The sequence below is a fragment of the Pseudophryne corroboree genome, chromosome 7 (genome assembly GCF_028390025.1).
Source record: "Pseudophryne corroboree isolate aPseCor3 chromosome 7, aPseCor3.hap2, whole genome shotgun sequence".
Classification (NCBI taxonomy): Eukaryota; Metazoa; Chordata; class Amphibia; order Anura; family Myobatrachidae; genus Pseudophryne; species Pseudophryne corroboree.
Window position 1 is genome coordinate 95,158,802 of NC_086450.1, and position 14,019 is coordinate 95,172,820.

Sequence of the window (14,019 nt, forward strand, 5' to 3'; positions counted from 1 at the left end):
ATTAAGTTCATTGGGTGCCACTGAAAAAGCTCTGCCTTTATCATACTGTTGGTTGAGTCATTTAGAATTAGAAGGGTTGCCAAAACTTAGGAAGACCCAGATACAGGCAGATCAGAGGAAAGATCCAGACATTGGATTTATCATATCTGAAATAACAAGAAATAAAAGTAACAAAAATGGTGACCCTGTAGTGTCTAATGCTTCTGAGGGAGTACGGTTATTGGAAAAACAAAGGAAACATCTATTGATAATCAATGGATTGTTATACCGGGTAATTGAAAGGAGTAAAAAAAAAAAATACCAACTAGTATTACCAAAGATATATCGATCTGTGGTAATGAAAGCATTACATGATGACCATGGCCATTTAGGAAATGATAAGACCTTAAATCTAATATATGATAGGTTTTATTGGCCTGGCATGAGGAGAGAGGTAGAAGAATATTGCCAAAATTGTGGAAATTGTATAGTACGAAAAACTGTAAGTAGTCAATCTGCCCCGTTAGTAAACTTTAAGAGTAATGGTCCTATGGATTTAGTCTGTATGGATTTTTTAACATTAGAAGTAGAACCCGGAAAGAAATGCCACATATTAATAATTACAGATCACTTTACCAGATACGCCCAAGCATACGTTACACCAAATCAGAAAGCTTATACTGTAGCCAATACTCTATGGGACAAATATTTTGTTCATTATGGTTTACCTAACCGATTACATTCTGATCAAGGGAGAGAGTTTGAGAGTAAGCTGATTAAGGAACTCTGTATGATTTGTGGGATCACTAAATCACGAACCACCCCTTATCATCCTCAGGGAAATCCTCAGCCTGAAAGGTTTAACAGAACCTTGTTGAATATGTTAGGGACCCTAAACCCATTTGATAAAAACCATTGGAAAAGGCATATTGATCGTTTAATACATGCTTATAACTGCACACGAAATGAGGCTACAGGATATTCTCCATATGCTTTGATGTTTGGGCGAGAGGCTAGACTTCCCATAGACGTGTGTATGGGAATATCTTATAGTGACAAACCCGCTATTTCTCATCTTAAATATATTAAGAAACTAAGAAAAGACTTAAAAGAAGCGTATGACTTAGCTAATGAAACTACTACTAAACTAGAAATAAAAAATAAAAGTCATTATGATAGGAAAGTACGCGATCAGGTCTTGGCTCCTGGGGATAGAGTATTATTGAAACAACTTGGGACTCCTAGAAAATTTAAAATAAGTAACAGATGGAGAGAAGATCCCTTCATAATAATAGAAAAGTTTCCTGGGCTACCTGTATATAAGATTAAGCCAGAAAATGGAGATGAAATTGTATTAACTTTCCATAGACAACACTTACTCCCAATAGGACGTGAAGTTCGTTTAAATAAGTATAGAATTGATCTTAAGACAAGTTCCGATATGGGGACCATAGAGAATGGATATGAGCAAAATATTGAGGCTCATGATACAGAAGGGTCAGAGGATGAATTTACAGGGCAAGGATGCTATTTTAAAGATGAAGGTATTAGAGATGTTGACCCTAAGGAGTTTATTCAGGAGCAGAATACCAATGATCCCATTGGATTCCTCTCTGGAGAAAACTTTGAAGATAATATTGGACAATTTGGGCAAGATAGTAATGATACTCTGGGAGCATTGGAATTAAATATGCCATCAGAAGGATCTGATTACAGTTCTGCTGTATATAATGAAAGCATAGGGGAGCAAGTTATGGAACGGCCTAGGAGAATATGTCAACCTCCATCCATGCTCACTTATAATGAACTGGGAGTACCTAGTATTGTACCAAGGGTAGTGCACCATAATATGATTGATGTGTGGCCATATTGTGCATATTACTATCCTTGTTAAGATTAAAACTAAAGTTAAGGGTGGTAATCCGGTTATATTAAAATTAATGGATTACCAGGGGGAGAATGTAACAGGGTTATAATTAATTTTCATTTGTATGGATATATGTATGTATATGTAATATGTATAACATTATTTAAGAAATATAAAATATATTTAATGTTGACCATAATGAAGTATGTGTATATATATATATAAATTTATATAAAGTAAGGGGTTTCTCAAGTATATTTATTGTGCGGGGTATACTAAAGGGAGTGAGAGGTGTAGCAATATAATATAAAAGACAGTGGAGACTGTTGTGTGTGCTGTAGTTGCAGGGCTGAGCACTAATGATGCGCAGGGTAAATAATATAGCTGTCAAGTATGAGGGGTTTGTTTCCCCACCTCGTGCAGGTAGATGGTACCGTGTGCAGAAGGGTCACCTCGCGCAGGTAAAAAGGAGGCCGTGTGCAAAGAGGTGGTGGCCACCTCGCGCAGGTAAGGGAGGCCGTGTGCAAAGGAATGGTCCCCACGCGCTGCTAGAAGTAGTGTATAAAGGTGCTCCCCGCCGGCGGTCAGTCAGTCTGCAGATCCCCCTTGCCGTGCTGGTACCTAGGTCTCTCCGGTGGCCGCTAAGAGCTGTAACAAGCTGTAAACATTACAGCGGCGGCCGGGAAGTCAGGGTAGCGCAGCCAGACAAGGAGAGCCGGTGAGAGCAGGGACCGGCGCGGCTAGCAAGAGCTGTGAAGATAGGAGAGCCGGGGGAGCGGATACCGGCGCGGCTATCAGGAGCCGTGAAGAAGCGGTGACGTGCGGCTAGCCAGAGCCGTGAAGACAAGGAGAGCCGGTGAGAGCAGAGACCGGCGCGGCTAGCAAGAGCCGTGAAGACAAGGAGAGCCGGGGGAGCGGATACCGGCGCGGCTATCAGGAGCCGTGAAGAAGCGGTGACGTGCGGCTAGCCAGAGCCGTGAATACAAGGAGAGCCGGTGAGAGCAGAGACCGGCGCGGCTAGCAAGAGCCGTGAAGACAAGGAGAGCCGGGGGAGCGGATACCGGCGCGGCTATCAGGAGCCGTGAAGAAGCGGAGACGTGCGGCTAGTCAGAGCCGTGAAGATAAGATAGCTGAATCCACTGCCCACCAATGAGAAGCCATTGGGGTGAGGCTATCTACCTGAATAATAGTAAGTGTCAGGAGGCACTTACGGAAGGCATCTAAGGTCTGTAAAAATTATACCTGCTGTGCACCTATTCACCAGTTACACTACTATATGAACATATTTCAGTTCAGGCAGCTATAATGACTATGTATTTACCATCAGCTTTGCATACTGCCTAGTTTAGTCACTTTCCAGTAGGAACTCTAACAATCATACAGCGGTATAATATATATATATCTCAGTGTATTCAGCTCAAATCTATAACTGACTAGCCCTAGAGACATACTGTATAACGCTGCTGAAGATGATTTAACTGCAGACAGCACAGGATTTATAATTCATTCAAAAGCAACCAGCTAGTCTAGTCAGAATGGATACAATTACAAAATATGTGGCAATACAAACAAAGTAGCAGCAAAGGGAGACACACTACTGCAAGAAAAACAAAGTATTTATTGTAAAGGAATCTTAGTTCGACTTACAGTTAACTACAGTTGAGTTATAAGCTCTACAGCAGATAAAGGAAATTGCAGGAGAGAATAGACTATTTGTTCCAGTTAACTAAAACACAACATACTTTGGAAATGGAGATATTGATAGTATATATTTATATTCACACTGGTAAAGAGACTTCATCTACAGACGAGCAATAATAAACAATTAAGTATACAATAATATACTTACCATCTGTTAGCTACATAGTAGAGAGAGATTCATCACTGGGAATACAAGAAAAGGAAAGCAAGGATATTAGAGGCATTATATTCTACAGAAAGAATTTATTATAGTGAGGAGACTGTATAGACCACTATAAATAACTAAATAACAAGTTTAAGCTTCAGGATACAAAGTATTGGTAATCTTCAATCCTTTGCAATGCAGGAGGATTAATTACTGACACTTATCCAACAGGATAAATTACACTCATTGGGCCCCAACTGCGCAATTAAAGACTAAGAGTACCCGGGTAACTCAATTAGAGAACAAAATATTTGTCATTGAGTATTATATGCATTGTTGTTTAGATAGAGGAATATTGTCAATTAGTAATTATATATGTATGTAATTTGAGTATACCTAAAAATATATATATCTTATATAAAATTATACTTACCATAAAGTTATTGTGGTGATTGTCTGATCCTAAGAAAGAAGAAAAGAAGTACAGGTATTATACATGTTATTATACTAAGGTGATTAGTTTTGTAAATGTGTATAGGTTAATTAACACACATATTTAAATAGCAGGGCTTTCCCAGGCAAGCCAAAATAACAATTAGCTTGGGTGGAGGCACTGGTGATTTATATCAAGAGATAAGATAAGGTTACACATATGTATGGGAGCATATTGGTGGATTGTTTAATCGTTAAATCTGGGGTAAATAAGCAGCATTGGTGAATAAAATGTTTGTGATTGCCGATGCATGGGCCCCATTACTTGTTTTTGTTGCTTGTAATATTTGGTATTAAGAATAAGAATTATAAAAAAGTTAAAGTGAAAGCATATTAACTCCCTTATATATAACTTCCCACCCATGCTGTCTGTTTTGGTTACATGCAGGCGATATCCCCGATCTTTTTAGTGAAGAGGAGATGGACAGTATTGTCTCTTCTGCTCGGATGGAGCTCCGAGCTCTTGGCCTCCCGGACTCCAGAGAAAACTGCTGGCAGTTCTTTATTGACAGAATCCGTCGACAGTTAAAGGTGAGTATAAAATAATGAAATCAAAATGAGAATTCAAGAAAAACACACAACCTTTCTGGAAACAAATTGTCCCCACCGTAATCCACTTCACTCTGATATCCTAATGATAAATTGTATTACTTTTTTTTACTATACTTGAAACATTATCACAGGCTAAAAAAGAATGTCCTTCCACGTGTGCTATTTTTTTGCTTTCTATAGAAAAACACGACACATTGTGCTTCAGAATTTATTGATGTTGTGTCGGTTTGACTGCTGTTATTGAATGATAAGAAGATGTGTATTGTGTGTTGAGAAGTTACAATGTTCCCTACAAAAATATCTGGCCATCCGTCTGTTTGCATATATGCATCTAAGCAATAATGCTGTCATTATTTATACATATTTGTCCTCCTAGGATGTAACCACTGCAAGCCTTGTAAGAGTGAGAATTGTTTAGTGGGATTTTTTTGTGGCATGATAAAAAATTCCAAAATTAGTTTTGAGACAAAACTTGCCTTTTTAAATTGACATTTTTTTGTCTATGTATCTTCTTGAGCCTTAGTTGCAATTTAGAAATAGAAATATATCACCAAATCCCTTTGCGCAGGTTTCTCGGAATGGGATTATTCAACATCCATAGTGTTTAACCTCAACATTTTTTCAAAAAGAACATCATAGCATAAACTGTGTGATGAGTCTAATACTTTAACAATGTTTACTCTTCCAACCAAAATTCGTACCAGATAGGTTGGTCTACAAAGGTAAGTAGACAATAAAGCAATATATCTCCTCAGGGTATAGTCGGAACTGTGACATTCTCTCCTTGTTCTTTCACCAATAACCTCCAATAAATAGGAAACGGCTCCAAATAGTGTAAAAAAGTTTTAATAAATAATATACATAAAACATGAACAAGACAGGGTAAATTGGACTCTCACCGGCTCAATCGGTCTACTAAATAAGTAGACAATTAGCGCATTAGAATGGAAAGCCAGGCGTACCCGAAACATGCAGTCCTCACGGTGTTTGTCCAAAGTACCCAGTCACTCTCCTGTCTGCTTATTTGCAATTTGCTTACATTCAGAGGTAAAGTGAATTTGTCATGAGGTTTGTGGCGGCTGTAAGAAATATTCACCCTCTTTGGTAGTTTTCGCATTTTATTTTGTTAGCAGAGATCAATGTGAAATGCTACTTAATGGAAAGCTGAAAACTCTAAGAGGGAATTCAATTAGCCGTGGTGGGCTACCCAATAAGAAATTATAGCTGGCACTATCAAGGTATCTTTTTTAGCTTGCTGGAGAGCTGTTCTGCGTACGTGAGGTATGGTGACCGGACATGTTCAGCTTTGTTTTCTACATTCTGCAGCCCATAGACTACAGCGGAACATTGCCATCTGCAGATGATGTTTAGTTGCCAGACTCTGAAATGCAAACTTGGTAAATATGACAGCTTTGCAGTCCCCATAGAAATGGAGAGACCACCAAAGATATCGGGAGATGCTTAATATTTGTGGGTATCCCCTGGAAACACCCATAAATATTCAATGATTAATAGGCTGCTTAGGCATCAATTAAACTACAAAAAACAATTTTTTGTATTATACAGCACACACAACACCTTGGCCAGTATTTACTAAAAATCCGAGTTTGTCCGATTTGTGTTTTTTTTTCTAAGTCCAAATCCGGGAATTCACTAAGCACCAATCTCGGCAGTGTTTGGACTATTCGTAATGGTTTGAATGACAACGTTCACAAATACGAATGAATAGACCATCGGTCAAACGCGGCTGTTATTTCATAGAATACGGGCATTCACTATTCATTTGTATTTGGGTGTTAGTTTCTGAGTGCTCAAGTGCGGGTCTGTTTTTTTTTGATTCGTTAAAAAAAGCAGCAAAAAAATAGACCTGCTTTTTCCAGTCGAGTTTGGATAACCATGCACGGATCAGTGAGATCTGTGCATGGTTATCTATGGGAAAGGGTCTGTTTAGTGTAAAAACTGGGAAAAAAAATTGCGTGGGGTCCCCCCTCCTAAGCACAACCAGCCTCGGGCTCTTTGAGCCGGTCCTGGTTGAAAAAATATGGGGAGAAAAATGACAGGGGTTCCCCCATATTTAATCAACTAGCACCGGGCTCTGCGCCTGGTCCTGTTTCCAAAAATACGGGGGACAAAAACCGTAGGGGTCCCCCGTATTTTTGAAACCAGCACCGGGCTCCACTAGCCAGGTACATAATGCCACAGCCGGGGGACACTTTTATACTGGTCCCTGCGGCCCTGGCATTACATACCCAACTAGTCACCCCTGGCCGGGGTACCCTGGAGGAGTGGGAACCCCTTAAATCAAGGGGTCCCCCCCCTCCAGCCACCCAAGGGCCAGGGGTGAAGCCCGAGGCTGTCCCCCCCATCCAAGGGCGGCGGATGGGGGGCTGATAGCCTTGTGAAAAAATTTGAATATTGTTTTTAGTAGCAGTACTACAAGTCCCAGCAAGCCTCCCCCGCAAGCTGGTACTTGGAGAACCACAAGTACCAGCATGCGGTGGAAAACCGGGCCCGCTGGTACCTGTAGTACTACTACTAAAAAAATACCCCCCAAAAAAACAGGACACACACACCGTGAAAGTATAAGTTTATTACATACATGCACACCTCCATACATACATACATACATACTTACCTATGTTCCCACGAGGCTCGGTCCTCTTCTCCATGTAGAATCCTTGGGGTACCTGTGAAAAAAATTATACTCACATAATCCAGTGTAGAATCAGACCTTTGTATAATCCACGTACTTGGCAAAATAATAAAACGGAAAACCCGACCACGCACTGAAAGGGGCCCCATGTTTACACATGGGACCCCTTTCCCCAACTGCCAGGACCCCCCCTGACTCCTGTCAAAGAGGGTCCCTTCAGCCAATCAGGGAGCGCCACGTCGTGGCACTCTCCTGATTGGCTGTGTGCTCCTGTAGTGTCTGTCAGGCAGCACACGGCACAGATACAATGTAGCGCCTATGCGCTCCATTGTAGCCAATGGTGGGAACTTTGCGGTCAGCGGTTGACCGAAAGTAACCTCACCGCTGACCGCAAAGTTCCCACCATTGGCTACAATGGAGCGCATAGGCGCTACATTGTATCTGTGCCGTGTGCTGCCTGACAGACACTACAGGAGCACACAGCCAATCAGGAGAGTGCCACGACGTGGCGCTCCCTGATTGGCTGAAGGGACCCTCTTTGACAGGAGTCAGGGGGGGTCCTGGCAGTCGGGGAAAGGGGTCCCATGTGTAAACATGGGGCCCCTTTCAGTGCGTGGTCGGGTTTTCCGTTTTATTATTTTGCCAAGTACGTGGATTATACAAAGGTCTGATTCTACACTGGATTATGTGAGTATAATTTTTTTCACAGGTACCCCAAGGATTCTACATGGAGAAGAGGACCGAGCCTCGTGGGAACATAGGTAAGTATGTATGTATGTATGTATGTATGTATGGAGGTGTGCATGTATGTAATAAAATTATACTTTCACTGTGTGTGTGTCCTGTTTTTTGGGGGGTATTTTTTTAGTAGTAGTACTACAGGTACCAGCGGGCCCGGTCTTCCACCGCATGCTGGTACTTGTGGTTCTCCAAGTACCAGCTTGCGGGGGAGGCTTGCTGGGACTTGTAGTACTGCTACTAAAAACAATATTCACATTTTTTCACAAGGCTATCAGCCCCCCATCCGCAGCCCTTGGACGGGGGGGACAGCCTCGGGCTTCACCCCTGGCCCTTGGGTGGCTGGAGGGGGGGGACCCCTTGATTTAAGGGGTTCCCACTCCTCCGGGGTACCCCGGCCAGGGGTGACTAGTTAGTGATTTAATGCCAGGGCCGCAGGGACCTATATAAAAGTGTCCCCCGGCTGTGGCATTATCTCTTTGACTAGTGGAGCCCGGTGCTGGTTCCAAAAATACGGGGGACCCCTACGCTTTTTGTCCCCCGTATTTTTGGCACCAGGACCAGGCGCAGAGCCCGGTGCTAGTTGTTAAAATATGGGGGGACCACTGTAATTTCCCCCCCCCCCCCCATATTTTTGCAACCAGGACCGGCTCAAAGAGCCCGAGGCTGGTTTTGCTTAGGAGGGGGGACCCCACGCAATTTTATTCTGTTTTTTAACTCTTTAAACTCTTTTTTTAAGGTACACAATGAAGCCCTGCACGGATCTCACAGATCCGGCCGGGATTCCTTGTGTTTTGTCAGGCAGTGTTTTACTCATCACTCCCGTAAAACACTGCCTGACATTACGAATCACATCGACATCGGAAAAAACGAATGAGGAAATCTCGGCAGCTTAGTAAATGACCGTATCAGGATTCAAAAAGTTGCAGTAAAATGCACCCGATACCATTCGAGTTCAAACACCCTTAAAAACGGCTAAAACACGAATATTGGTAAAATTTGGCCCTTGTCTCATGGGTATACATTCTGAATGTCTACAAAGGCATAATGTCAGCATGGTGAATGTTGACAATAGATTTAATGTTAGGCTAACGATTAGGGTTATGGTTTCAGGCAGGAAGAAAGAAAATCCAGGTGCACACTCTAAGCACCAAGAATATTGATAATCAAAACAATTGTAATAAACTCTAGAGTTTAACTTGGAGAAAAGGACCTACCCCAAACTGTTGCCACAAAGTTGGAAGCATAGCATTGTTCAAAATGCCTTTATATGCTGAAACATTAAAAATGCCCTTCACTGGGGATAAGGGGCCTAGCCCAAACCATGAAAAACAGCTCTATACCGTTATCCCTCCTCCACCAACAGAGCTGGCCCTAACCATTATGATGCCCTAGGCAAGATTTTGGCTGGTGCCCCCTAGCACCAACGCTAGTTCCGCCTCTGACTGCACCCCTTTCCCAGCACCATCACCCACCACCCATAGCAGTCCTTTTATTTTTTTTCCTACCCCCTGTAATTTAAATAAGAACAGTGTGCACATTCGGCGCACAGCCCAAAAAGGCATGTGTTTTTGCTGGCAAGGGGCATGCCCACACAATAGTACCCTCAATTCAAATTATGCCTCACAGTAGTGCAACTTTATTCACAATTAATCATTCGATAGTGTCCCTTATTCACATTACATCACACAGTAGTACCACTTTACCTTATATACGTTACGCCTCACAGTAGTGCCCCTTATTCACATAACATCATACTGAATTGCTCCTTATTCACATTACACCACACCATATTGCTCTTTATTTTCATTATACCACACCATATTGCTCTTTATTCACATTAGACCACACAGTAGTGCCCTTTCTATACATTATGCCACACAGTATAGCACCTTATATGCCACACATAATGCCACACATTGGTAATACATTTATACACATAATACCACAAAGTAATGCCCCTTACACATATGACACCCATTATTAATGTCCTTATAAACATAATGCGCCAACACATTATGCCAACCCTTATTAATGCCCTTATACATATAAATTCCCTAACACATATGCGCACATTGTTAATGCCCTTATACACATAATGACACACATAATGTCCCTTACATATATGCCGCACATTTTTTTGTGCCCTTATACACATAATAACATTATTAATGCCCTTATACACATAATGACACATATAGTTCCTGGCGTGAGTCAACTGGCAGCTCTGCTAAAGTCGGGTGCCTATTTATTATTAAAATGCATCTTATTTGCATTGCTATGTGGCTAGGATGCACAAGCAGCTTCTGCTGATTAAAATGATATGCGGCATGCCTATATACTGTGTGCGACTGTGGCTGTATCTGCATGTGAAATGCTACACACAGAATATAGGCATGCCACATATCATTTTAATCAGCAGAAGAAGCTTGTGCCCCTAGGCATACCAGATGCCCTAGGCAATTGCCTAATTTGCCTATGCCTAAGGCCGGCTTCACAGTTGGCATAATGCACTCAGGTAGGTAAAGTTCTCCCGGCATCCGCCAAACCCAGAATCGCCCATCTTACTGCCAAACAGAGAAGTGTGATTCGTCACTATAAACAGAACATGTTTCCACTGCTCCTCAAGGCAACAATATTCCATTCCAGGTTTTAAGTATATCCATGCTTGGTCACAGGTGACTTAATTAGCACCTCAATCAATTTGAATTAACCATTTGTGCTGAGATATGGATATACATAAAATCTTGCCTGTTGGGGTGCCTTGAGGACCGGGATTGAGAACCTTTGCTCTTGACCCTTATTAGATAACAGGTTACACAGGACCCAGACACCCCAGTGGGTGGGGGAAAAGATGTGATCCCTGTGTCACTTACAGCTCTCTTCACCCTCCTATCTCTCCCCTAGCTCTATCTCTGCCGGTACTCAGTACTGTCCTGCTTGCATTCTTGCTGCCTGGTTCTGCTGCTGCATAAGAGGGAAAGCAAGTGATGTCCGTGTGCTCTGTCTGCCCTGCATCCCCCCTTAATCTGGCTATGGGTGTCATGTAATTTTTGGTTAAAAATTGCTTAACACTCAGCACTGTGTGGGTAGGTGCGTTGTCATGATGGAAGAACAAGTCACCTGTTCGCCACAAATTGTGACGTTTCAAAACTTCCAAATAAAAACTTTGGTTGACAGTCTGACCCTGGGGTACAAATTCTGAGTGCACAATCCCTCTCACATCAAAGAAACAAATGAGCATTGTTTTCACATTTGACTTCACTAAAAATAGGCAAAGAGTGAGTAATTAATTGTAAAAGGAAAAAAAAAATCACTGCAGTCAAACACTACCCTCACCCGCAACATCAGCAGGAATACTGGCTCAGAAGGGTTCCGCAAACATTCACCTAGTGGCGGAAGCCTGTACTATATATATATATATATATATATACATATAAAACAATAATAGCATCAGCTCAGCACTCCACGGTCAGGTAGTGTATCAGCTCTCCGGGTGCCTTTAACCATAAACTTCCATTTATATAAACAAACTCCAACATGTGTATAGTAACGTTTCGGTTTATTCAACCGTCGTCATGCCTGAATTGGAGTTTATATATATATAAACTCCAGTGTAATTTGTGGAGTTGCTGCTGCTGCTGTCCCTCTCCTTCACCATAGGCTGCCCTCCGCCGATGTGAATGCTGGGAAGCGCATCCCAGCATTTACAGCGGCGGAGGGCAGCCTATGGTGAAGAAGAGGGACAGCTGCAGCAGCGCCTCCACCAATTACATTGCGCTGCTGCGGCTCCCTCCTCCACCTCCCTCCTCCTGCTTCTCCCCTGCCCGGGATCATCATCCACCATCATGCTGCATGAGGAGCCTGACTGCCAGTGGAGACAGTAAGTATAATATATTCATTATGTCTGTCTATCTATCTATGTATATATTCTGTCTGTCTGCTAGAATGTGTAAAAAGGGGACGCTGTCTGCCGTAATGTGTAAAAAGGGGACGCTGTTTGCCGTAATGTGTAAAAAGGGGGACGCTGTATGCCATTATGTGTAAAAAGGGGACGCAGTCTGCTGAAATGTGTAAAAAGGGGATGCTCTCTGCCGTTATGTGTAAAAAGGGGACGCTGTCTGCCGTAATGTGTAAAAAGGGGAATCTGTCTGCCGTAATCTGTGAAAAGGGGACGCTGTCTTCCGTTATGTGTAAAAAGTGGATGCTGTCTGTTGTAATGTGTAAAAAGGGGACGCTGTCTGCCGTTATGTGGAAAAAAGGGGAAGCTGTCTGCCGTAATGTATAAATAGGGGACGCTGTCTGCCGTAATGTGTAAAATGGGGAATCTGTCTGCCGTAATGTGTAAAAAGGGACGCTGTCTGCCGTAATGTGTAAAAAGGGGACGCTGTCTGTCGTAATATGTAAAAAGTGGACGCTGTCTGCCGTAATGTGTAAAAAGGGGACGCTGTCTGCCGGGGTGGTCTTCAGTATGCCGGCGGTTGGGCACCTGGCGACCAGCATACCGGCGCCGAGAGCCCGACAGCCAGCATACCGACACTTATTCTCCCTGTGGGGGTCCACGAGCCCCCTGGAGGGAGAATAAAATAGTGTGGCGCGCGTATCGCGCCACCGTGCCAGTAGCGTGGCGAGCGCAGCAAGCCCGCAAGGGGCTCATTTGCGCTCGCCACACTGTCGGTAAGCCGGCGGCCGGCCTCCCGGCGCCGGTATGCTGGTTGCCGGGAGGCCGGCCGCCGGCAGATCGTAGTGAACCCGTCTGCCGTAATGTGTAAAAAGGGGACGCTGTCTGCCGTAATGTGTAAAAAGGGGAATCTGTCTGCCGTAATGTGTAAAAAGGGACGCTGTCTGCCGTAATGTGTAAAAAGGGGACGCTGTCTGTCGTAATGTGTAAAAAGTGGACGCTGTCTGCCGTTATGTGTAAAAAGGGGACGCTGTCTGTCGTTATGTGTAAAAAAGGGGGCGCTGTCTGCCGTAATGTGTAAAAAGGGGACGCTGTCTGCTGTAATGTGTAAAAAGGGGACACTATCTGCCGTAATGTGTAAAAAGGGGGACGCTGTCTGCCATTATGTATAAAAAGGGGGATGCTGTCTGCCGTAATGTGTAAAAAGGGGGATGCTGTCTGCCGTTATGTGTAAAAAGGGGGATGCTGTCTGCCGTTATGTGTAAAAAGGGGGATGCTGTCTGCCGTTATGTGTAAAAAGGGGACGCTGTCTGCTGTAATGTGTAAAAAGGGGAATCTGTCTGCCGTTATGTGTAAAAAGGGGACGCTGTCTGTCGTAATGTGTAAAAAGGGGACGCTATCTGCCGTTATGTGTAAAAAGGGATGCTGTCTGTCATAATGTGTAAAAGTTGACGCTGTCTGCCGTTATGTGTAAAAAAAGGGGGCGCTGTCTGCCGTTATGTGTAAAAAAAGGGGGCGCTGTCTGCCGTTATGTGTAAAAAAAGGGGGCGCTGTCTGCCGTAATATGTAAAAAGGGGACGATGTCTGCCGTAATGTGTAAAAAGGGGACGCTGTCTGCCGTAATGTGTAAAAAGTGGACGCTGTATGCCGTAATGTGTAAAAAGGGGACGCTGTCTGCCATTATGTGTAAAAAGGGGGATGCTGTCTGCCGTAATGTGTAAAAAGGGGATGCTGTCTGTCATAATGTGTAAAAAGGGGCTGCTGTCTGCCGTAATGTGTAAAAAGGGGACGCTGTCTGTCATAATGTGTAAAAAGGGGCTGCTGTCTGCCGTAATGTGTAAAAAGGGACGCTGTCTGTCGTAATGTGTAAAAAGGGGACACTGTCTGCCGTTATGTGTAAAAAGGGGACGCTTTCTGTCGTAATGTGTAAAAAAGGGGGCGCTATCTGCCGTAATGTGTAAAAAGGGGACGCTGTCTGCCGTAATGTGTAA

General features: G+C 43.3%; 1 protein-coding gene across 5 annotated transcripts in view; it reads left to right on the forward strand.

The window, feature by feature from the left end:
• Window positions 1-14,019, forward strand: part of LOC134944673 (dynein axonemal heavy chain 11-like) — a 697,358-nt gene that overhangs the window by 408,376 nt on the left and 274,963 nt on the right. For all 5 annotated transcript variants that reach the window (XM_063933444.1, XM_063933440.1, XM_063933442.1 and 2 more), the window contains one exon: window positions 4,573-4,715. In XM_063933444.1, the coding sequence (XP_063789514.1) occupies window positions 4,573-4,715 (143 nt within the window). The remainder of the gene's footprint in view (window positions 1-4,572; window positions 4,716-14,019) is intronic.